Source organism: Aegilops tauschii, chromosome 5, assembly GCF_002575655.3.
Source record: "Aegilops tauschii subsp. strangulata cultivar AL8/78 chromosome 5, Aet v6.0, whole genome shotgun sequence".
NCBI classification, from domain to species: domain Eukaryota; kingdom Viridiplantae; phylum Streptophyta; class Magnoliopsida; order Poales; family Poaceae; genus Aegilops; species Aegilops tauschii.
In genome coordinates, this window is record NC_053039.3 from 572,023,600 (window position 1) to 572,050,161 (window position 26,562).

Sequence of the window (26,562 nt, forward strand, 5' to 3'; positions counted from 1 at the left end):
AACTACTCCTACTTTGAATGCTAAAATTGGAGAGCACTATGCAAAGCGTATGCATATGGTTAGTTGATAGCTTATAGGGTTTTTGTTTTCGCAGAAATCTAGGAGCCCCCGGCCCCTCCATCATCCCCGCCGTCGTCCCCGTCACCGCCCCCTCCGACATCGAGGTGAGACTAGCCAAATCCTCTTTTAGAAATATAATTAAACGATATTTCGGGTTGACTGTAAGTCTGTCGAGTCTCCACCATATATGAGAGGACGAAGAATCCCGACTGTTGTCGTGGGGGTAGCTTCTCCTTCGTTCCCGTGTGCTAGACAATTTGGTGTAATGCACTCGAGAACGAAAGGAGGAGCTACCATACCATCACCGACGGTCGCAAATGTCAGAGAGGAATCAGTGAGGGAGAGTTCCACCATATATATATGAGAGGACGAAGAATCCCGACTGCTGTCGTGGGGGTCGCTTCTCCTTTGTTCCCGTGTGCTAGACATTTTGGTGTAATGCACTCGGGGACAAATGGAGGAGCGACCATCACCAACGGTCGAATGTATACACCACATGAGCTGAGAGTTTTCAAGAAAAGACTCGACAAACCGATAGTCAACCCGTGATGAATAATAATGATCTAACTTAGGTTTTCTAGTACATATATTTAATTGTAGACGTTTAATATTTGAATTATGAACATAGGAAATGTCGTACTCGGACGACGAAAGTCTCCCGGAGTGCGACTGGTGCCACGACGACCGAGGTCAGTGCGACAGGCCTCACCTGGACGAAGATCGGCGCTTCAGTATTAAGCTGGAGGAGACCTTCGATGTTGAAACGGTACGCAACGACGACAAGTGTTATTTTTTCGTAATTAAGCACGACTTCAACTATTTCAACGTGTACTTTTCATCTTTTACAATTCGGCTAGCTTATCCCATGCCATGCAAGACGCTACGTCTTGGAGAGGATGGGTTTTGAAGATCATGAAAGTATGGAAACAAAGAAAATTCACCTAAGGACCCATCATGATATAGATTTTGAAGTAAAGCTGTATAATTCTGAGAGCGTAACCCATTTTGGTTGCAAAAATTGGGAAGCATTTTGCAAGATGCATGGTTTTGATGAGGGTATGCTTGTCACCATGGATCTTGGTGATCCTGACATCGACCAAGACAATATGGACATTTGGGTCCTTGTTGATACGCCTCCAATTCTACCGCTATGTGAGTTTCTCAAACATAGTTATTAGCTAATTTATATTGTTCATTTCAAAATAGTTGACAACTTATTTTCATTGACAGCTTATTTTGATTGTTCAAACAATGTGCGGAACATGGTAGACAGAACCTACTACACCGATGGCTCTGAGTTAACTTATAAGGGGAAAACTCATCTGGTCGGATTTTGTACTGATCTTGAGAATTACAATATCTATTGTAAAACTCCTCCACATTATGGTCAATACGTGCCACTAGTGCACGTGTTGAACTACGGTAACTACTATGGAGATACCCTGGTAAGATTTCTTACTATTACGACATCCGTGAATCTTTTGCATACTTCTAAAACTAGTACATCATTGCTAACTATGAAATTATTACTATGTTTTTCAACAGATAATCCCAGAGGATTGTGTGCCTCATTTGATGTATCAGAATGGTAGGCTTGATGTTTTGAACATACAACCAGGTCATCCTACGAATCTCAACTGTCCATACCGGATTTCTAAAAGAAGTGGAGACATGCAAATCAAAGAATGAAAAAATGTATGGACAGTCGCAATGAGGTTCTTGGAAGCAAAAGGAAGCGAAGCGCAAGAATTGGAGACAGGATGATCTCCATTCTCCATAATGGAGAGTCAGGGTCTATATTGTTTTATGCTATTTTACCTTAAAAAGGGTATTTCGGTCCTACCTAATACTGATGATCATGTGCTAAGAACAATTAAGTAGGATTGGTTCGATGACTATGAGGATGATGATCGTATGACTGGTTATTAATAACGAGTAGAAGTTGTATGATGATGATTAGTAGGACTTGTTATTATATATGATGATGCATGATGCGCGCATGAAGAGTTATTATATATCAGCGGGTGAAATGAACATGGATTGTATTGAAGTGAAGGCAACATGCATGTGATGCATGTCGAAAGTAGTACAATCCAAACTTGATCAAGTTAGGATTAGTATTACTTTCGACATGCACCACATGTTGCCTTCACTTCAATCTAAGCCTTGTTTAAGCATAGCAGTACGTAGCGTTGGTAAACCAAGCACGGAGATATAAGAGAGGACACTTCTCTCTAATAGCTACCTAATAACAACCTAAATTAACCCCCAAAACCCCTAAATCAGCCCCTTTCAAAAAAGACAAAAACCTCAGCTCCAGCCAGATGCTGACGCGTGGATGCCTATTGGTCCCGGTTGGTGTCACCAACCGGGACCAAAGGCCCACCCGGCCTGGGCTGGCCGCAGCGGCCACGTGGAGGCCCATCTGTCCCGGTTCGTGTAAAAACCGGGACTAAAGGGTTAGGGCATTAGTAACGACTCTTTAGTCCCGGTTCAAAAACCGGGACAAAATGCCCTTACCAACCGGGACAATAAGCCCTTTTTCTATCAGTGACGTGGCATTAGACTGGATGGAATTGGACCATGTACAGATGATAGTCGGCAGATATTTGCAAGTACTAGAGCTCCACGTTATATAGGTACATGCATGAGAGAGGCAACGTGGACGTGGCTTCATATCAAATGCAGTTGTGTTATGTTTGGCCAAGGGAGATGTGATAGTCGGAAGACATTTCTCTACATGGACACATGCATACATGCGCTGGCAGCATAGGAATGGCTAGGAAGCTCAGTCATCCACGTGGAGTTCCTACATGGTCAGGCTCAAGGGCCAGTTGTTTTTTTCTGCACTAGAAGGGGCGTCGGCTAGTGACCTTTTACCAGCTCCAAAGGTCAACTTCAAGGGTCACCACATCCCAGATATTTTAGACTACAACCAACGAATGACCCTATAAATTGCATGCTCCTGTGAGAGAGAGAGAGAGAGAGAGAGAGAGAGAAGAGTGAAGAATCCATGCATGCATGTGTATATTTGGAGGGATGATTAGAGCGTGTAGGTGCTGATAGAGGGAATAACTGAGTCATATGATCGGAAGAGTATATTATTTTAAAGGAGAAATCTTGTTACTAAGGCAAGTGGCTACTTTGCTAACTCCTGAATCCTATCTTATTGTTGTCTCCTTTGATCATTGATCTGATTATGTTGTTGGACCTTGATCTTGTTAATTGCTTCATTTATCTCTATGCTATTTGAGAGACATGTTGTCTTCGTGATCCATTTGTTGAAGGATCCCGTATATTTGAAGGACCTCGTGTAAGGACATGAGCATATTGTCTTGGGTGATAATTCCGACGATCTATCATTGATTCAACCGCATATCCTAATCTTTTATATATTGGTGTCACGACGGTAAACATATTGTACTGGTCACAGTTCAGGTATGGGACTGTCTGAGTTCTCCACTAGGAACGACCTTGTTCGGGAACGTGCCAGTGATGGGTCCGTAGGAGCGACCGACATTAGTAGGTCAAGGTGTCTGGGTCTTAGTGGGTACAAGAGCTCTACTCTTCTGAAACCTGTGTGGTTCTAGTCGAGGCGTCGACATCGGAGTACCCTCCTAAGAGCGTTAAAGTGTGGAATTTCACTCCTGCGACTCCCGGGTTGGGAAGCTTGCGGTCATGTGTGATACCAATATTTTCCTTGTATGTTTCCACTAAATCTGACTATGTCATTCATTTTTCTCATTCCCTTTGAAAAATGTTCAAATGATTATTACCTTGTTCAGTTCATCTATTGATCTACATCATCATACTATTCTCCTTGTTGAATAGTAAAGTATCTGCTTGCTGAGTATGACTTGTCGTACTCACTCTTGCTTCCTTTGTTTTTCTTAGATGCAGTCATCGGCTGATGTAAGTATGTCTGGAAGATATGATCATTCGAAATTAGGCTGGACTAGTGGGTGGAAAGCGACTAGTGATTTATTTGAGATATTTGTAAATGTAAAGAATTTTATAAGGTTAATATATGAGCTTTTGTGATCCACTGCTGCTTTATGCCTGCTTGATCAGGCCTTGCGTGACATAGGCTTCTGGTCTATAAGCGCGCGGCGGCTGTCTCGCCTAGGCCCGGTCTCGGGGCGTGACAACTACTAGATTTATTCCTTGCAATCGGGCAAGAACAAGGGGATTGATGCCCCTTGCCTTGTTAGGGTGCAATCATTTGTTTGTGTGTATGCGTACTGTTAAATTTGTCCGAGTGGTGTTTTCTATTAGTTCGATAAACCTTGGTTCTTAACTGACAAAATTACTATCTGCTACTATACTACATCACCCTTCCTCTCCGCTTCGACCGCCATCGCCTAGCTATGCGGCTCCGGCCCAAGGCTGCATTGCCTCCACCACCTCCTGCTTTGTTGTGAGCCGCTGTGTCTGCCCAAGCTACAACGCCTCCACCACCTCCTGCTTTGTTGCGAGCCGCCGTGTCTGGCCAAGCTCCATCGCCCTCCCATTGTTGGTCACCACCATCACATACGTCACACCCCTCCTTTCTTCCAAGCCAGACCGAGCTCTTGCTCGAGGCTATGACCGCAAGCACTGCAACATGGTAACTTTCTGCAACAAGACATTTGTTGTAATAAAAATACCAACAAGACGTCCGTTGCAAAAAAACTTCAAAAATATTCTGCAACAAGACCTCTATTGCCAAAAAAATCTGCAATACAACATTTCTTTCAAATGTTTCTGTAACAAGACCTGTGTTGCAAAAGGGTTCTCAGAACACGACCTCTGTTGAAAAAGTGAGGACGGCGCTTGGCCGCGACATTGCGTGAGATCTGACGGCTTGTAGACCGGTGGATCTTTAAAAAATGTGGTGACCCTCGGACACCACATCTCGTCCTAGACAACTAAGAATGAATCACACCCCTCGCCCTTGCCCTTTGATCCACCGATGCTGGCCACCGCCATCAATACCACATCAATTCCGTCATCGTTTGTGCCTATCGTGAGGAAGGGGCGTAGGTCTCAGCCAAGCTACCCACCTCGTGCACACGTGCACGGAGAGGGACTTGTTCCGGAGCCATGGCTTATCGCGTGTAATGAAGCTGTCACGTGTGAGACTCGGAGATGGGAGAGGGGGGACGGGAGTGGGGAACAAAGGGACATGTGACGCTGACCTCTATCTTCGGCTATCGCCACAAGTCGCGAGGTAGCCCTTTTGAGGGTTTTGTGAGGTGGGAGAAGAAGGGGCGCTGGGTATGCCAGAAAAGTTCATAAGGAATAAAACCATATACGAGAAAAACAGAAGATGGTGAAAGAGGCGTGGACCGAGGAAGTCATTTGTGGGGTTTTGTTTGCATAAAAATCGGTGAGGGAGGTGATCGTCCGAGGGGGTTGGTAATGAAACGAAACGACGTACTCCCCCTTTAGGAGTAGAGATTCTCACCCAACCGCAAGCACCGCTATTCAGTCGTCGCCTCCGGCTATCCATCTGACCCCATGGGTTGTGGTTTTCTCCTCAAACACATGTACAACTCCCCTATCCTAACTGCGTGAATATCTGTCCTCGCGCTCTGGCTTGGTGACAAATAATCAAATGGTTGACATATCGACTTGCATTTTCTTTACATGTGTTAGGATTTTAGGCTGGTTTATATGGTCTGGCGACTACTCCGTTTCAAGACATTCGTTTCAGTCTCAACGTCGTCGAGCCTACCATTGACACTGTGGGGGATGTTAGAATACAACTTGTAATAGGATTAGGACTCCTACTCGGTTTGTAATAGGGCTAGGTTAGGTGCGGCTTGACTCTTATATATACTTCTTGTATCGGCACAATATTGCATCAACAATTATTCAATACAATTCTACACGTGCAACGGTGACAACGAAGAACGTTCGCACCACTACCACTATCCTCCCAACTATACGAAGGTTCGCATCCAATATTTTCTACTATTTCATAAAGAAATATTGCAATGAGCCATTTTCATGACCTATTTAAGTGATCTTTAATATTTCATTTTATTTAAGTTATTTCTTACAATATTTATGGTTTAAATTATAGAAGGTATGCATTAAAAAAACTAATGTATATAATTTTAATGGGTCATGCATGTTAGTGAGAACGAGCCCATGGCTTGTGGTTGGATGTGGGAGTAGCCACGCAACCCCACTCAAGTTCTATCCCTCGGATTGGCTCGATCGGATGTCTCACCCGGTATGGCCCCGTTTCTGTTTTAGTTGTCAGGTACCTCATACACGTCTATGGCCTACAGGGAGGACAGCGTAATTGCCGTTCACGAAGTCGGATGGTTATAGTGGAGGCTAAAATATGGGTCATGCTAGTGGCTGTTCATTTAGGCATAGTCTATGGTTATCGAACTGTGTTATGCTACGCCTATATATATAATAATAATATGTCAAAAATGATCTCAATAATTGACATTAAGCAAATGGAACTACGATAGCATGATATTAAACCTAGCCTTAATGTGAATCATAATTTTTTGAACCGGTGAGACATGTTATCTTAGCAGGAAGGAGGAGGATGGAGTCCGAAGTTGTGGCTGATGGGCTCCTTGGAGCCCTTTTATTGAAAAATATATATCAAAAACGTATTTTAAAAAGTTTCAAAAGTGTTTGATTTTTTTCTGTGGATATTTATGTGTTATGTATGGATCTGCAAAAAATATAATGATTTGTAGGCTACACAAAAAGGAAAAAATCTCAGCCCAAGAACAAAAAATGGCCCATTTTTATACACATAATTTTATATTTTTGCATGCCACATATGAAAATGTATTATTATAAAACTATGCACATATTTACTTTACATGTACTCCTATATACATATGTATATATTTTAATTTTTTTATTAGATGCATATGTGTGATATTTGAGAAACATGGAGCCCGTCCTCCCCTCCATATGCTCTTTTTTGGAGGAGGATGATGTTTTCTATAGGGAGGATAATGTTTTTGTTTTTTAGACAATCTCACGAAGCTTTATTTAACTCAAACCCAAGTTTACAAATACAAAAGAAAAATCATCTGGGTGTCCTAACCAAACATGGCGGCCCGCCCTCAAGCATAAAACACGCGTCGTTAAATTGTGATCCTCGAAATTCAAGCTCGTAAACCCGTGAACAAAATTACATCTCAAGAAAGGATAATGTTTTTGTAGGGGAAGGACGAGGAGGATGTGTATCGGGCCCCGAGTATCGGTAAGGCCGTAATCCTTCTAGTTGCAGCCCAGCCCAGTCCAATAGACGCGTCACGCCGCCTGGTGGGTGTCTTTCCTCCACGGCCAGGCTCCCTCCCACTTTTCCTCCCTTTCTTCTCTCCTTCGCCCCCTCTGCTTCATTTCAAACAGACAGCAGCAAGCCGCAGGCGGCAGCGAAGGGAACTCCACCGCCGCGGCGCGCCCACGCCGCAGGGATACCGCGCCGCCAGACGCCGCGGCGGCGCCATGGCGAGGCTCAGCGCTGACCTGATTCGGCGGAGCCCCCAGTTTGTCAGCGCGCTCAAGCAGCGCGTCCTGGACCTCCGAGGTTTCCCTCCCCGCGCCCCCGCCCCCTCCCCCTCCCCTTCCCTTGCTTCAGATCTAGGGTTCTCGATTTTTCTCCCCTGTCTAACCGGTTCCACTGGTCTTCTCCTCCTCTGCCGCGGCAGGGAACAAGATTGCCGTCATCGACAACCTCGGCGCCACCGAGGTGAGCTCCGCCGCACCACGGGCTCTCGTGCCGTACCTTTCCTTCCCATTCCAAGTAGCAGCAAGGTTATTCCGCGCGGATTCGTGCTGTTAGAAAACTGATGCTCCCTAGAACGGATACGAAGAGGAACTGTCGGCGCTAGCTAGTACTGATGATGCGTTGGCTGATATGTCTGAAATTGAAGTGGCTGCAGAGATTCGGAGGGGAAATGCTGCTGCATTTGATTCGGTGCGTGTTGGAGACAAGAGTTTTGGCAATGCTTCACGGTGTATTGATCGGTGCATAGCGCACGTATATATGGAGTATAAGGTGGGCCACAAACAACCTCAACTATACAAAGACTAGGAGGTGGGCCAGGCTATACAATATACATGCACAAACCATATATTCAACACCCCCCCCCCCCTGCGCGCGCAGTCGAAGCGTCGCCGGAGACGCAAAGACTGGACCTAAACTCCTCGAAAACAGAAATAGGCAGTCCTTTCGTCATGACGTCGGCGAACTGCTGCGCCGTCAGGACGTGGAGGACCCGGATGCGCCCAAGAGCCACCTGCTCACGAACGAAGTGTATATCGAGCTCAATATGCTTCGTTCGACGATGATGGACCGGGTTGGCGGAGAGGTAGACGGCGGAGACGTTGTCGCAGTAGACGAGCGTGGCCTTGTGAACATCACAAAGCAACTCCTGAAGCAGCTGACAGAGCCAAGAGCATTCAGCAACGGCGTTAGCCACTGCTCGATACTCAGCCTCGGCACTCGAGCGGGACACAGTGGGCTGTCGCTTCGAGGACCAAGAGATCAGGGACAGCCCAAGGTAGACACAGTACCCCGAGGTGGAGCGTCGTGTGTCCGGGCATCCGGCCCAGTCTGCATCAGAATAGGCGACGAGGTCGGTGGAGGCGGAGGCCGTCAGCGTAAGTCCCAAAGACTGGGTGCCGCGTATGTATCGGAGGATACGCTTCACCAGAGTCCAGTGGGAGTCGCGCGGAGCATGCATGTGGAGATAGACCTGCTGAACAGCATACTGCAAGCCGGGGCGCGTCAGGGTCAGGTACTACAAAGCACCCACAATGGAGCGGTAGAAGGCCGCATCAGATGCAGGCGAACCCTCCAAAGCGGAAACCTTGGCCTTGGTGTCGACGGGCGTAGGAGCGGGCTTGCAGTTAAGCATGCCAGCTCGATCGAGAAGCTCATGGGTGTAGCGCTGCTGGTGCAGGAAGAACCCATCGGGTCGTCGAACCACCTCAATGCCAAGGAAGTAATGCAGGGGACCCAAGTCCTTCAGGACAAACTCATCGCGAAGACGAGCAGTGAGCCGCTGGAGGAGCGCGACAGTGGATGCCGTCAGAATGATGTCATCGACGTACAACAGCAAGTAGGCCGTGTCAACTCCGTGATGATACACGAAGAGGGACGCATCGGAGCGAGTCGATGTAAATTCGAGCGTCTGCAGGAAGGCGGCGATGCGCTGGTACCAGGCCCGAGGTGCCTGCTTCAACCCGTAAAGAGAACAGGAGAGCAAACACACATGATCTGGATGTGTGGCGTCGACGAAGCCGGTGGGCTGCTCACAGAACACCTGCTCAGCGAGGTGACCATGCAAGAAGGTGTTGGACACATCCAACTGATGCACGGGCCAAGCGCGAGACACGGCTAGCTGGAGCACGGCGCGGATCGTGCCCGGTTTAACAACTGGGGCAAATGTGTCGGTGAAGTCCACGCCCGCGCGTTGTCGAAAGCCCCGAACCACCCAGCGAGCTTTATAGCGCTTGAGAGTACCGTCCGGACGAGTCTTGTGCCGAAAGACCCACTTGCCCGTGATGATGTTGGCACGGGGCGGCCGAGGGACGAGCTGCCAGGTACGGTTTCGCTGGAGCGCGTCGAACTCTTCCTGCATCGCAGCGAGCCAATGAGGATCCCGAAGGGCGGCTCGAGCTGACGATGGGAGAGGGACGGCTCAGAGACGGAAGCAGCGAGAAGGTACTCATCGCTGGGGTACCGTGTGCTCGGGCGGAGGGTGCCAGCCCGAGAGCGAGTCATCGGATGGGGCAGCGGGTCCGGAGCGGAGATGGGTGACGACGAGGAAGAGCCCGCCTCCTCCGAGGCGGCGGGTGAGGCCGCCGCGGGCGAGGCGGCGGGCGAGGCCGACGGCGTGGTCGGGGACGTCGAGGGCGTCGCGGGCGCCGAGGAAGGTGCAGCCCCCAGGGCAGCCAACCGGGGAGAAACTCGACCCGTGGCGCGGGGGGCACCCTCAAAGCCGGGAGGCGGCCCAAGAGAAGCACGTGGGCGGCCGTCACCGGGAGCGGGCAAAGCCGTAACATCCGAAGGTACCTGCTGAAACGGAAAAACCATCTCATCAAAGTAAACATGTCGTGAAGTGATCACCCGATGTGAGATAGGATCATAGCAGTGGTAGCCTTTGGTGTTGGGGGGATAGCCGAGAAAGATGCAGGCCACAGACCGAGGTGTGAGCTTGTGAGGGGTAGTGGAAGCGATGCTGGGGTAGCACAGGCAACCGAAAATACGGAGCTCAGCATAGGAAGGTGGCGTGCCAAACAAGAGGTGATGAGGTGCAAAGTTCCCGCGAGTGCGACAAGGACGAATGTTGATGAGTAGTGATGCGGTGGCGAGCGCGTCGGGCCAAAAACGTGGTGGCACGTTGGCGTGAAAGAGGAGGGTGCGAACGCAATCGTTAAGAGTGCGAAGCACGCGCTCAGCGCGGCCGTTTTGTTGCGAAGTGTACGGGCAAGTGAGACGAAAGATCGTGCCGTGTGTGGCGAGAAGGTTGCGGATCGCAAGGTTATCAAACTCCTTCCTGTTGTCTGTTTGCAACGCATGAATGGGACGTCCAAACTGCGTGGAGACATAGGAGTAGAAAGCGGTGAGAGTGGCAACAGAGTCCGACTTTCGCCGCAACGGGAAGGTCCACACATAGTGCGAAAAATCATCAAGTATGACAAGACAATAAAGATAGCCCGTGTTACTTGCAACAGGAGAGGTCCAAACATCACTATGAATTAACTCAAACGGGTATGATGCGACATGCGAGGATTTGCTAAAAGGAAGACGAACATGTTTGCCGAGACGACAAGCATGACAAGTGTGATCGTCGATCTTATTACATGTGAATGAAAAACTCTGAAGAATATGACGAAGGGTGGCGGTGATGGGATGACCGAGATGGGCGTGCCAAAGGTCCACTCCGGTGGAAAGCGCCATGGGTGCAGCAGCAGAGGAAGTGGAGGAGTGGACCGGGTAGAGCTCCTCGGGGCTGTCACATCGGTGGAGCACCATCCGGGTACGTGCATCCTGAACAGAAAAGCCAAACATGTCAAATTCAACGGTAACAGGATTTTCACGTGTAAGAGAACGAACGGAAACAAGATTTTTAATGATGTCAGGAGAGACAAGTACGTTAGGAAGATATAACGGCATGGAGTTAGAAGGAAAAGCAGCATGGCCGACATGAGTAATAGGCATGGAAGAACCGTCACCCACGGTAATGCGAGCAGCGGTGTGAATGGGGTGAGCGGCAAGAAGGTTACCGGGGTTGGCGGCCATGTGAGCCGTGGCTCCGGAGTCCATATACCAGTCGCCAGCGCCAGTGTACTGCTGCGGCGTGGGGCGGTGTGGAGGGCCGCTAGGAGCGCGGGGTCCCAAGGTGCCGGCGGAAGAGCCGGGGCGGACGGCGCCGGCTGAGGCGGTGGCGCCACGAACCCGCCGGCCGAGGGCAGCCCGTAGGCCGCGGAGGGGTCGTAGAGCGGCACGGGCGGGTACGGCTGAGGGGCCGCATGAAGCGCCTGATGAGCGGCCGGGCGGGCGCCGAAGAAGCCCGGAAGGGGGGCACGCGGTATAGGCATGGAGTACGCGTGCACAACCCCGGTCCAGGGGTTCTGGCCGGCCTGCCAGGGCGCCGGTGGGAGCTGCTGCGGCTTGCGGCCGCCTCGGCCACGACGGCCCCCGCGGCTGCTGCTGCTGCTCGGCGGGGGGCTGCGGCGGGGCCGGCGGCTGCCCCGGGTACGGGAACCCGGGCGGCGGCAGCGCTGGGAAGGGACCCGGGACGGGCCTCGGCGGGGCGGTGGGCGGCGCACCGCCGCGGGTACCGGCGGTGAGGGCGGTGTGGGTGGCCCGGGTGCGTGACATCCGCATCCTCCGCTCCTCCAACTTCAGGTACGCAACGATCTTCAGGAACGTCGGGTTGGTGATGAGGGGGATGTTGGAGGCGGCGTTCCCAAAATCGTCATTCAGGCCGGCGATGAGGGTGCTGAGGAGGAGCTCATCGAAGACCTTCTCATCAAGATCACGGAGCTCGTCAACAAGCTTCTTGAGGCGCAAGCAGTAATCATCAACAGACGTGTCCAGCTGCTGGCACCCAAAAAAACTCGTCGTACAAGAAAACCTTGCGTTGGAGCGCGTTGTCGGTGAAGAGGCCATTGAGCTTGGTCCAAACGGCGTGAGCATCATCGTCGGCGGAGACCACTATGTGGAAGAGGTCCTTCGAGATGGTGGTGTAGAACCAACGGATGAGAGTGGCGTCAATGGACATCCACTCCTCATCGTCCTCCATGAAGCGGGAGTCCACGGAGCCATCGATGTGATCCCGGATGTTGTACTCCCGGAACACGAGGGAGAAGTACGTCTTCCATGCATAGTACGTGGAGGTGAGGTGGTCGAGGACGACGGGAACCCAGGCGAGGATGTTGAGGTCGCGGATGACGACGGGATCGGGACCTTCGAACGGGTTGGTGCGGCGGCTGCGGGTGGTGCCGGAGGAACCAGGGGAGGCCATGGGGGGATGGGGTTGGCGGCGTCTCGCGTGGAAGCGGCGCGGCCGAGGGGTGGAGGCGCGGCCGGGTGGCGGCGCGGTAGGGTGGAGGCGGAAGCGGGGGCGGCGGCGCACACGGGGGCGGCGGTCGCGGCGGCGACGGCGGCGGTTGGTGGCGGCGGCGGTGGTGGGTGGCGGCGGCGGCGGCGATGGGGATCGCGGCGGCGGCGGCGGCACACGGGTTAGGGTTAGGATCTTAGGTATGATACCATGTTGGAGACAAGAGTTTTGGCAATGCTTCACGATGTATTGAGCGGTGCATAGCGCACGTATATATGGAGTACAAGGTGGGCCACATTCTCAACTATACAAAGACTAAGAGGTGGGTCAAGCTATACAATATACATGCACAAACCATATATTCAACAGTGCGAAACTGGTGGATGTTTCCCCATAAAAACAAAGTGTTCTTCACTGTGGAGCTGTGTGCATGTAGAAGAAATTGCTGTTATGAGTGTTTATGTTTATATACTTGGTCACGACACCTTTAGTGCTCTGGTTATCGATTTGGTTGGCTGCAATTGAAGTGGCCACAGAGGCTGGGAGTGGTAATAATGCTGTGGTTGACTGTCATGTTAGCAGACGTTACTGCTGGGGGTATTTCTGTTGGTCATTCGATGATAGCCGAGTAACATCTCTGCTGGTGGGTTCATAAACCTTGCCCATGTTATAAGCAGGGAGTTTTGCCTTTATCAGTGCTTGCTACGCAATGTTATGCTGGGGTTGCAAGGCGTGATATAGGTACTGTTTGAGCATTTTAGCGTAGTGTCCGCCGAACAGTGCTCACCTTGCTGTTACAATTCAGAATAGTGGGTTTTATACACTGCTATGCCAGCTAAGGCTGGGAGGAATGAAGTATTGGACTGCATCTTGTAGTAATTTTACAAGAGGTACATATTATAATAGTGGTGAATCTGGAGACCTTTCGCCTTAAAAATAAAGTACTCATCACTATGAGCAGTGCATACATAGTAGCTTGTTATTGTGTTACCAGCCTACTTTCTGGTACTGATTCTACTATGAGTGACACACCTCCTAGCTATTTTCTTATTAGGGATTGCTTAATATTTAAAATGTTTAGCTTGATTTGAAATTGAAATCATAGGGATTTCTTTATCTCATTTCGAATTGTTTTATAGTTCTCCAGTTCCTTCTCTAGTTGTGTTTATAGCTGTCTTTGTTCCTTTTTTTATAAAAGGACCAGTTTGATACGATTGATTTGTTGGACAACGAGATTGTGAGGCTCGAGAATTTCCCTTTCATGAATCGCCTTGGCACTCTGTTAATCAACAACAACAGAATAACATGTATCAATCCCAACCTTGGTGGTAAGAGGAACAATATCTTGTCTTGTTGCCATGTGCTTCTGTCACTTGCATAATCTGCTCCATAGCTTGTCTGTTTCTTCAATTCTCTTTGCTTTCGTGTCATGTAGAGTTTTTACCCAAGATGCATACTTTGGTGCTGACGAACAATCGCCTTACAAGTCTTGCGGAGATTGACCCCCTGGCCTCTCTTCCAAAGCTGCAATTTCTCAGCATACTGGATAATACCGTCACTAAGCAACCAGATTACCGGTTATATGTGATCCACAAACTGAAGCATCTGCGTTTGCTGGACTTCAAGAAAGTGAATCAACAGGTTAGCAACCACCAAATTCTTGATAACACAATTATGTTTGATATTTGAATCATCTGTAGTCAGGCTTGATTTCTTGATTGTCATGTTGTCCAAATATACTTCTGCATAGTGCCAATGATTTTGTTCTGAATGACATCTGTTTAATTTCGCTGCAGTTTCTCTCATTTGATAGCTAATCATAGTTTCTAAAGTCATCATCCTATGTTTGCATTTCCTTTAATGATGAAACATCATTTACCTTTTGTGTGCAACTGTTTTGCATTGAACTTTGCTTGGTTCTTCATATACGGGAAACCAACAGTTTGTGAATTTTCTTTTCTAATAAACCCAGAAATCTAGTGATATAAGGTCTGAACATAATATATTACATGTATTGACGGCCCACATACACCTGCCAATATATGTTTTCATTGTCTAAGATATGAGTTAGTTCAAACAAGGTCAAAATGAATCAGCATCGCAATATTATGTGGTTTACGGATTTATGATAATGAATAAACTATGTCTGCTTTAGCCTTTAAGTCATGCTTATTTTAAGTGAAGGGGTATATTAGTTGAAAACAACACATATGCTTATTTTAAGAAAAGAGTATCAAGTCAAGAAAATTCTTAGGACTTCTAAAAGCAAAGAGTAACTGTCATTAATTGACAGTTTATGAGTACTGTCAGCAGTTAATACTCTTTCTTATTATAATTTTCTCCAGTTCCTTTTTGAATGGAACTAGGAATTGTTGATTTATAATCATGTCGCTGCTTGATTTGTTGGTTTATTTCTGACAAGTTCATTCATTTCCTTCGGAATGATTTCCAAAATGATTTTAGACTTGACTGCAGAAGTGCTGGCAGCAAAAGGGGGAAAGAGCAACTCTTTTAAATGAATATCTGTAAATTAGATGCATGAATGACATTGAATGTTTTACCGTTGGCATGTTTATTGGCATTATTTTACTTCCTGGCTTCATGTTTGTTTCTGAAATTTTGTATGAGATTTTGTGTTTCTGTAGGAGAGACCTGAAGCAGCACAAAAGTTCCACTCAAATGAGGCAGAGGAGCGGCAAAGAAGGTTGCTGCCAAAGCTTACACTCAAGTAGTAATGGATGCTCAAGGTACCACAGAAGACCAGGGCCCTAAAGTAGTCGCTCCAACGCCTGCACAAATCACAGCTATCAAGGTACTCGACTCCCTCTTTCTATTATGTGCACAGCCTGTTAATATCATTATTGCAAGTTGAGTAGAACTCCTATTACTTGACAGTTGCATTCTGAAAAAAATATGGCCAGGTCTTTTACTGGCATGTTTGGTATGGGCTTGATATTTACTTCAAATGTTTTATTGTTACCATGATGTCCATTTTCTGCCTGGTTTCTATGTTTGAATGCCATTGAATGTTTTTTGGTTGGCATGTTCACTAGCATTATTTGCCGTGCTTGGTTTTGTGTAGGTTTCTGCAATTTTGTATGAAATTTTGTGTTTCTGTAGGAGAGAGCTGAAGCGGCACAAAAGTTCCACTCAAATGAGGCAGAGGAGGCGGCAGAGAAGGTCGCTGCAAAAGCTTATACTCCAGTAGTGATGGATGCTCAAGGTACCACAAAAGATCAGGGCCCTAAAGTAGTTGCTCCAACGCCTGCACAAATCACAGCTATCAAGGTACTTGACTCTCTCTTTCTAATATGTGCACAGCCTGTTTGCCAGTGTATTTACAGAATTCATTCGTTAGTGTTGCACAATTCAGACAGTGGGTACTAGAGCAAAGAAAAAGCGTGACTAGGCGCCAACATAAGCACTTAACCATGGTAGGCATGCGCTTAGGTGGGATAGGCACTACCCCCAACCCTGACCCGCCTACGACCTCTTCTGGAAGAAACAGTTTTCCGATGGTGATGTCACATACATTAGTTTAGGCTATCGAGCATGTAGTTGGAGGCTTGAAGCTCACTGGAATTTTCACCGTAATACGCATGTTACCCTCTGACTCTGATTGGTAGTTCCACTCTGAAGTCTGCAGTTTTCATATGGAATTTGCAGTTATGCATTGAATTATTATTGGTCATGCATGAAGAAATTGAACTATTTCATCATTTAGGCTATGAAACTTATGAAGAGTTTCATTTCACGGAGCACATTGATGTTGTGTTGACTGTTGTTTTCGTCTGCCCTGCTCAACATGACAGCTATTTTCGTAATATGGCACTTCCAGTTTCCATTTGGTTCTTGAGTGTTTCTACATTTTTATTTGTCAGGCACTTAAAGATGAAGAAACCAGGAAGAAGTATGACTATGCTGTTGCACATCCAGAGGTAAACCTTCATTCCCTTGTCTGGCTTCAGCATGCCAAGTTATTTCTGTTTATCGACTACCTTTCTTTAAACGTCTGGTTACTATTTGTTAGATTTGGCTTCATGGCCATTAGTCATTCGGTATGTATAGTTTATTTGTACACATGTAATGCTAAGGACAAAATTCTTAGAAGAGAAGGTATCTAGCGAATACTATTCAATTTGATGTGTGGACCAACACATTTTTTATTCACATACCATCTTGCCTACAAATTTGGGTGAAAGAGCAACTCTTTAACTGAATTTCTGTGAATTAGATGCATGAATACCATTCAATGCTTTTTGGCTATCATATTTATTAGCACTATCTGGTCTCCCTGGTTTTGTGTCTGTCTCTGAAATTTTCTGCGAGATTTTATTTTCCTGTAGGAGAGAACCGAAGCAGCACAAATGTTCCACTCAAAGGAGGCAGAGGAGGCACCAAAGAAGGTTGCTGCCAAAGCTTATACTTCAGTAATGATGGATGCTCGAGGCACCACAAAAGACCAGGGCCCTAAAGTAGTTGCTCCAACGACTGCACAAATCACAGCTATCAAGGTACTGACTCCCTCTTTCTAATATGGGCACAGCCTGTTCATGTCATTATTGCAAGTTGAGTAGAACCCCTATTACTTGACTGTTGCATTCAGGGAATAAAATATGGTCAGATCATTTACTGAATCCCTATTTATATGTTTTAGTTTTACCATGATGTTCTGTTCATCCCAGTTACTGAGGCATCTTTTGTTCTCAGTTACTGTATCTTAGGTCGTGTCAACAATGTCAGTATCCTCTGTTTTCCTTTGTAATACATCTGGCTGTGAATTTTTGTTTAACAAGTTCTTTCATTTGTAGGCTGCTATTGTATATTGTCAGACAGTTGATGAAGTTACAAGGCTTGAAAAGGCAACATGCTGTGTCTTTTAGCTCCGGCGCTTTGTACTGACATACTCTTCTTGTCACTGTGATCAGGCATTGAGCACTGCCCAAGTTCCTGCTGAGTACTATGTGATCACCAAGCCTGATACTAACATCGCTGAAGCATCAGAGGAAGCTCAAGCTGAGAAGATGGAGACAGATGGCCAGGAACAAGAGGATGGGGCTGATGAGCAGAAGCGAAACGATGAAGGCACAATTCAAGAGGTACTGATGTCTACTTATTGTTGCCTTTTATTCCATATGCTCCAGTTGCAGGCGTTCCGTTTATGTTATTAATTGTCATTGATTAATTGATGTTTTGTAGAATTATGGCCTTGATATTTAGCTTATTCATGTTCACCTCGGTTGCTTAAATTTAGTATAGACGTACATATTTGTACACATGTTATAAGTAGGGAGTTTTGTCTTTATCTGTGCGTGCTACGCAGTGTTACGTTGCGGTTGCAAGGCATGATATGGGCACTGTTTGAGCATTTTTGCCTAGTGTCCACCAATGAGTGCTGATCTTGCTGTTCAATTCAGAATAGTGTTTTTGTGCACTGCTATACCAGCTAAGGCTGAGAGGAATGAAATATTGGACTACGTCTTGTAGTGATTTTACAAGAGGTACAAATTATAGGAGTGGTGAAACTGGAGACCTTTCACCTTAAAAATAAAGTACTCTTCACTATGAGCAGTGCGCACATTGAAATTGCTGCTAGGAGTGTTTAGACACTTGATCACCACAGCTTTAGTGTTCTGGTTACTTTTACCTTCTTCTATGTAGTTGTCCAGGACATAACAGTTCTATACCAGGCTTTCTTCCTTGTGAAAAATCTTAATTATAATTATCTATATTTCGTTGTTGCAAAAAGTATTTATAAGTCAATTGAGGCGTCTAATATGCATGTCTAATATGTAGCTTGTTATTGTGTTACCAGCCTACTTTCTGGTACTGATTCTACTATGAGTGACACACCTCCTGGCTATTTCCTTATTAGTGATGGCTTAATATTTAAAATGTTTAGCTTGATTTCAAATTGAAATTATACGGTTTTCTTTATCTCATTTCGAATTCTTTGTAGTTCTCCAGTTCCTTCTCTAGCTGTGTTTATAACTGCCTCTGTTCCTTTGTTTGATAACAGGACCAGTTTGACACGATTGACTTGTCGGACAACGAGATTGTCAGGCTTGAGAACTTACCCTTCGTGGATCGCCTTGGCAGTCTACTAATCAATAGCAACAGAATCACACGTATCAATGCCAACCTTGGTGGTAAGAGGAACAGTATCCTGTTTTGTTGCCATGTGCTTCTGTCACTTGCATAATTTGCTCCATAGCTTGTCTGTTTCTTCAATTCTCTTTGCTTTGCTGTCATGTAGACTTTTTACTCAACATCCATACTTTGGTGCTGACAAACAATCGCCTCACAAGTCTTGCGGAGATTGACCCCCTCGCTTCTCTTAGCTGCAATTCCTCAGCTTACTGGGTAATACCGTAACCAAGCAACCAGACTATCGGTTATATGTGATCCACAAACTGAAGCATCTGCATTTGCTAGACTTGAAGAAAGTGAAACAACAGGTTAGCAACCACCAAGTTCTTTGTAGTACGACTATGTTCTAATTTTAATATTTGATAATCAACTGCGGTCAGGTTTGATCTCTTGATTATCATGTTGTCCAAATATACTTCTGTATAGTGCCGATGATTTTGTTCTGAATGGCATCTGTTTAATATTCGCTGCACTTTTCTCTCATTTCATAACTAATCATAGTTTCTAAAATCAACATCCTATGTTTGCATTTTTTTAATGATGAAACATCATTTACCATGTGTATGCCGTTGTGCTGCGTTGAAGTTTGCTTACTTCTTCATATATGGGAAACCAGCTGTTTTTGAATTTTCTATTCTAATAGACCCAGAAATCTAGTGATATAATGTCTGAACATAATATATTACATGTATTAGTTCAAACGAGGTCAAAATGTTGCAAGTTTAATAGTAGCATCAATCTCTTCTATCTCACAAGGTGAAATATCATGCATAACCTCTTAATAGGGAGAAAAGGAAATAACTTATACTAGCACCCATGTCACATAAATCATGATAGCAATTATCACCAATCTTAACAGAAACAACAGGCATGCCAACAACCCTAGTGGATACCTCATCCCTAGGAATATTAGAAGATTGCTCACATAACTAAATGGCATGCCCATCAACATTTTCATCTACAAGATCTTATACCATGGCTATTTGATGTTCAACTTTTTTTCCAGAGTGTTTAGGTGCTCTAATATAACTTTTATTGTCCATTGTTGTTGCCATAGAGTGTTCCTTACCTCTAACAGAAAAAGGTGGCTTCTTAATATAAGTAGTTGCTAAAACAGGATTAAGTTGTGAACTTGTAATTCCCTATTAGCAATGATAGTTTCTTTGCAAGCATCTTTAATGGGTTCATGATAGTTAAACCATTTATCCTTAGGGAGATCAACATGTGCAACAAAAGATTTACAAAAGATGACAAATATTTTAGAATCAAGTTCATATTTAGCACTAAGTTCCTGGAAAACATCAATTTCAACAAGAGACTTAACACAATCATATTCGAACTAGATGTTAGCACCGAGTAGCCTAAAAGGAAAAACATGTAATGGTCGTTTGCAGCCTGGGCGGTGCCGTTAAATAAAATTATTTCGTATGATTCACACTTAAATTAGTTCATTGTCTTTAGACAATTTAGTTTAAAGACCAAGCGTATTATACAACCTGGGGCCTCGTTTGGTTTGTTGGGGCACGGCGCAACCAGAAGTTATTCAGCCTTCGGCTTCCCGCGGTTGTGCTCTTTTGGAAGGACCACCAGTTTGTGTTTCTTATGTCGATGCAGCCCCATGCTCCTGGCACCGGGAGGTCCGTAAGGACGAAGCAGCCTCTGGGTCCGGACGAAACAGAGGGAACTTACGATGCAGCCTATGTGCGTGATGCGGCCCCAGAGCTTGACAAGCAAAGGGATACGTTGTTTCTACCTCTAGGTTTCGTCTTATGTGGAATTTTTTAGTACATGAGATATCAAATCATTATGGGAACATGGAATATTTCCTTTATTCACCAGTATATTGGGGTCCAGCTAAAACATTGTGACTAAAAACATCAAAAAGAGCCTTACACTAGCTAAATAGAAATTATATATGCATAGAAAATACATAGCTAGGCACCGTTCCATGGACGCTTCGTGATCTTGGCTTGTCTTTCGACTTTCGGTTGCGGAGGTAGTACGCCCCGCTGTTGAGGACCTCATGAATGATGTAAGGACCTTCCCATGGGGAAGAGAGCTTATTCTTTTGCTGCTTTTGTTTGAGGCAGAGGATGACATCATCGGTGTTGAACTCACGAAGCTGGACGCGCCTGCCTTGATACTACCATACATTTTGCTGGTAGATAGTTGTGCGTTCAAGGGCGAGGAGCCGAGCTTTCTCCTTGGCGTTGACGTCATCTTTCCTGGATTCCTCCGTGACCTCCTCCTTGTACCCACGAACTCGCGGAGAATCATACTCTATGTCAAAGGGGAACACCACTTCTACCCCGTACACCATGAAAAATGGTGTATAGCCAATGGACCTGTTTGGGGTGGTCCGTAGGCTAGGATGGATGGGAACTTGTCAACCCATTTTCATTTTCCTCGCATCTAGAGGACATATGGGAAGTCGTCAACCCATTTTTCATTTTGCTCGAACCAACGGGGATATGAGACGGAGCCTCAAACCCTGCATGATCAACCAATTAGCGCACTCCACATGACACCAAGGAGTAATCAATTTGGATTCTTCTTTTGTGGTATAACTCCTTGAACGCATCTGCTGTAAAATTGAAGGCATTGTCGGTGATTATGTTGTGGGGGACCTAGAACATGTGTATTATTCATATAAATTTTACAGTTGTTTTGGCCTTCGCATTTGTGATGGATGATGAGAAAAAAATTGACGGTTCTGTCAAACACAACATAATGCACTGGGAAATAGATCATAAAGCCATCTCACCTAAAAATATAGGATGAGCCACTTGATTTTGTGGAACAATTTCAAGGAGATATTTGTGGTCCAATACAACTGTTATCTGGTTATGCTGCTACTTGATATATCAATGAGATGGTCCAATGTGTGCCTACTTTCAATGAGAAACCATGCTTTTGCAAAGCTGATTGTTCATATCATTAAATTGAGATATAAAATCACCTAAGGCTAGTCATAGTGGGAGTAACTTAGGTAGTAACATAGCGCACTTCAGTTATTTTTTCCTTATGTGGCATGTAGTCAATGAGGAGAGAGGTGTTTAGAGTAACATAATATGTTACTGTAACATAGCGCTTCCCGAGAAAGGATGAGTCTACAAGCTAACAAATGAAACCATCTATGACACTACTACTATGTTACTTTGCACTATAGAGGTAGTAACTTAAACTAGTGTCATATGCATGACACTAGTATAAGTTACTCCTCACTATGACCAGCCTAAGCACGAGATAAACTGCATCAGAAATGGATACATTTAATGATTACTGCCTACCTTTGGGCATTTATGTGAAGCATTAAATACCTTATGTACACACACACACAAAAACTAGATAGGAAACTCCATGCTCAGTAGGCAAGAAAGAAGAAAGGTGAAGCAACAAGTCGGTCGAACATGAGGTGGTGGGCTAGCTGACGTCCAAACAAGTTACGGCACACCAACCTGGTGGAATCATCAGCTAGATCCAAGCGAGGAGCGCGGCGACTATTACTCGTTTTAAGCGAGATGGTAGTTTGCTCTCGCTAAAGGTTTTCCCTCCATCGCATCGTATGGGGCCGGCCTATTCGCGCGCATAGCTAGTAAAAATAGTACAGTTAAATGGGAGAAGTAAGGATCTATCCCTAGTGTCCACCAAAAACACAAGCCCTGCTAGCCACTCCGCCAAGGTCCATTTCATGGTAAGTAGTATAGGCGCGTCATATTTGAGGCGATTCAGGCCGGTTTTCTTTTTTGTTTTTTTTATTCTCCATTTTTTTATTCTTTTTTGCATTTTGTTTCTTTATTTTTTTTCTCTTTGTTCTTTTGGTTGTTACTCTACATTTTTTGTATATGTCAACAATATTTTTGTAATACACATCTAACATTTTTTTAAATGCTTGATTAACATTTTCTAAATGCAATATTCATATTTTTTAACACATGGTCAACATTTTTTCTTTACACATTTAACATTTTTCAAATGCTTGATTACCTTTTTCAAATGCTTGATTACCTTTTTCAAATTTTTATTCAACATTTTTTCAAATGTTTGATTAACATTTTTCTATATACATGAACAAAAAAATTCTTCATTTTTCTAATACATGGTCAACATTTTTTCTATCCACATTTAACATTGTTCAAATGCATGATCAACATTTTTCAAATACCTGTTCAACATTTTTTTCAAATGCTTGATTAACATTCATCATTTTTTAACAAGTGATCAACATTTTTTGTATACACATTTAACATTGTCCGAATGCTTGTTCAACATTTTCCAAATATATGTTCAACACTTCTAATACTTATTAAAGATCTTTAAAATACGTGTTCAACATTTTTCAAATACTTGTTGAATATTTTTTTAAATGCTTGATTAACATTTTTATATACATGATCAAGAAATCCATCATTTTTTAATACAAATTCAACATGTTTCAGAGAATGATTAACATTTTTTAAAACTATTATGTGAAGTAATTTTTTGTAATATATATGTTTAGAATATTTAGAAGTGTAAACAAAACTAAAAAGTGGAACAAAAAATGAAAAAAAAACGAGGCAGTGTACCTACCATGAACTGGGCCGACCCATATCCTCACGCACTTTAGCGAGTCAGAAGACTCAGACTCACTGAACGCGAGACATAGCAGCGCCCAGCAAGGAGGTGGCAAGTGGCAATGAAGTGGTCAATGGAGCCGGCAACGAACACAAATTACGAAGCATCTCACGAAACCAAACACAAACCAATAGGTAAAATTCCCATACTCTGCTTACTTAGACATCCCTACGGTGTAGGCAAATGTCAAGAGCAAATATGACATTATATGCCAACACAACAACATTCTTGAGGTATCCATCCCATGTCCACACTACTAGACACTGGTAGAAAATAGGCCTTTAGTCCCGGTTCGCAAAGGCCATTAATCCCGGCTGTGCAACCGGGACTAAATATGCGCGACTAAAGGCCCCCCCTTTAGTCGCGCCTCTTACGAACCGCGACTAAAGGCCCGTCCACGTGGGCGCCAGGAGTCCGTCGGGGCGGAGGACCTTTAGTCCCGGTTCTCGTGGCTAACCGGGACTAAAGGCCTCCTCCGCAGGTTTAGGGTTTTAGCCCCCTAAACCTGGTTTCTTTTTAATTTGTAGTGTTTTATTTCTTTTATATTTTATTTTGTGTTTTATTTTAATTTTGATGAAGTTTCAGTACACATATTCTACGCTACTATATACATGCATATGAAATTTCAAACAAGAAGAATTCAAGAGGAATATATAATATATATTCAATCTCGGGTGACCATATACAACTTCGAACAAGTTTCCATACACAATTAGGATGGATGACCATATACAACTTCGAACAAGTTTCAATCTCGGGTATGCATATAAATTTCTTCGTCCTCGGTATAGTGTTCTCCTTTAGAATTGATGACTTCCCTCATGAAAAATCCTGCTAATTCATCTTGAATTGGTCGGAAGCGAGCTTTTGGACTAAGCCTCCTCCGCAAGTTATCCGTCGCCTTCCGCACGCTATCCGATGCCTTCCGCTCAGAGGTGTGTCTCCGGATGTTCTCACAAACATAGTATCCACATAGATTGGTCCCCGGTGGCTGCTTATCCACATTAACTAACCTTCTAAAATCTAGCTCATGTTTGAATTCACCGACAATTTCTTCTGAGAACCGTCTCCAAACCCTACAGGGCAAAGAAAATTAAATGAACAAGGAAGTTATTAGTTACTTGATATTAGGAAATGAACGAAAGAGACCGATCGATATAGAGCTCAAATGATTGAAAATAATTACTTTTGCAGCATTTTTCTCATGTCGGTCCAAAGCTTTGAATCCGAATCCATAGAGTCCATGATTAGAACTCTGGAGGTGTGAAGTTCAATATTTAGCAGAATCCAGTGGAACCTGCGGACACGTTACATGCACAGTCATGCATAACTCATCGATTAGACATACCATGCATGGAGTAAACAAAAGAGAATGGGCACAAGAGAGAAACACTCACCCAAAATGGTAAGGAAATAGAATATGACTTTTGAGTTGATGCTTTCTAAGAAACTTGTACAAGTCTTTCTCCACGTCTTCGGGGTGATTTTGTAACACATGTCCATTAACGATATGTGGGTCAATGAACCCAACATCATGGATGTTTCTTATTTTGCATTCCCAAATCTTCAATCTGCATAATAGCGTACGCAACAATATAGTTAGGACAATATATATATATATAGTGCAGGCAATGAAGAACGAGATGAGGTAGAAATAAATCACTTACAGAACGTAGCAACTCAGGATAGATTTGTCGAGCTCGCGCAGATTGAACAGCTGGAACAATTCACTCATATGAACTTGTACAGAGTACCGTTTGGTGTGATGCTCCTCTGTAACATCCGCATAAACATATTCTTTGCCGGCCCATGTTATGAAATGCTTGTACCAACGTAGCAGATTTCGCATTTGTGGTGGTAGACTCTTTTCCCGCGCAGGCTGGACGAGAGGCCCATTCCGCACATATTGTAATGCTATCTCACATACTGGTGCATCCTCAAGGCCTAACGAGGCACGAAGAGTCAAACCCATCTCGGACGCTTGTTTCATGGCACTCGCTACAGTCAATCCAAGTGCTGTCGCAGCTGCTATGATCTCGGGGTCCTCTTCCGGACCGGCTTTCACTATGAGCGGGGGGATCGATTGTTTATTCTGCATCCCGAGCTGGTCAACTTGTTTCCCGCTTTTTTTACTTTCTTCTTTCTCCTCCTTCAATATTTTTGCTTGCCTACGAAGTTCATGTCCATAGTCGTCAGGCATATTCAGCTCGGCTTGGGACGGTGTCGTCAAAAAATCCTTAGCCCACTTCTTTTGCTTCTCAGTGAATACTTGCTTGGGCTCAGGCTCTTTTATCGCCTTCGTATCCGCCTTCCATTTCTCATAATGAGCAGACGCGACCAATTTGGTTTCAGCTTCACTAAGTTCCCAAGGCCTTGGGAGGAGAGGCTTCAGTGATGGCTCCGGTACCTTTGTGGTCTTAGGTACATAAGGGTCCGGGTTAATAGTCCAGCAGCGGGTTTCCTTGCTGTCCGCCTGCTTCTGCTTCTTCGCCGGAGGTGGATTGGGGGGCGTCGTACCCGCCGGAGGAGGATTGGGGGGCGGCGGCTGCTTACCCGCCGGATGTTGTGGATCGGGGGACGGCGTCGAATGGCGTGAAGGAGGTGTAGGTGAACCACCACGACCACCACCACCGCCACCACCACCACCACCATCGGAGGGGGGTGGACTTGTTAGCCTTGGCGCCTCGCCTGGAAACACTATGTACTTCTTTTTCCATAGAATGATCTGGCGCTTGACATCTCCAAGTCTTCTCTCCCCTTCGGGTGTAGCTTTGTCAATCTCCAGGTCCTCAAACTCTTGGACTATGTCTTCCACCGTGACACGAGCATAGCCATATGCAATGGGGTTGTTGTGGTGGAGTGCTCCAGGTGTACAGGGTAAAGCACTGCCGGTAGCTACCTTCGTGGAAACGTTCCCCACGGGATAATGCAGATCACATTCTTTCATCTCCTTTACATCATCCACGGGGTAGTGAGGCTCCGGTGCACGAATCTCGATCGTCGGTGCATTAGCACCAGGCGGGGCATCCATGGAAGCCACGCTGCTTCTCCGCTGCTGGCTTCCGCGATCCGCTTCATGATCTTCATGCGGCCCTGCAGCCGATTTTTCTTTTACTAGTTCATGCACGGTCTGCTTCAACTCATGGAGTTCCGATGCAAACTTCGCCAAAAGATAAGCATCCCGGTCCGTCTTTCT

The 26,562-nt window shown here is 45.4% G+C and overlaps 1 protein-coding gene across 1 annotated transcript; it reads left to right on the forward strand.

The window, feature by feature from the left end:
- The first annotated feature begins 7,427 nt into the window (after positions 1-7,427).
- LOC109775448 (U2 small nuclear ribonucleoprotein A'-like) lies at positions 7,428-19,135 on the forward strand. Its single transcript, XM_045228823.2, has 10 exons — positions 7,428-7,612; positions 7,734-7,774; positions 13,798-13,927; positions 14,035-14,240; positions 15,720-15,887; positions 17,411-17,461; positions 17,528-17,698; positions 18,619-18,748; positions 18,856-18,962; positions 19,130-19,135. Exons 1-10 carry the CDS (start codon positions 7,531-7,533, stop codon positions 19,133-19,135), a joined length of 1,092 nt encoding a protein of 363 aa, XP_045084758.1. The 5' UTR covers positions 7,428-7,530.
- Positions 19,136-26,562: the final 7,427 nt, after the last annotated feature.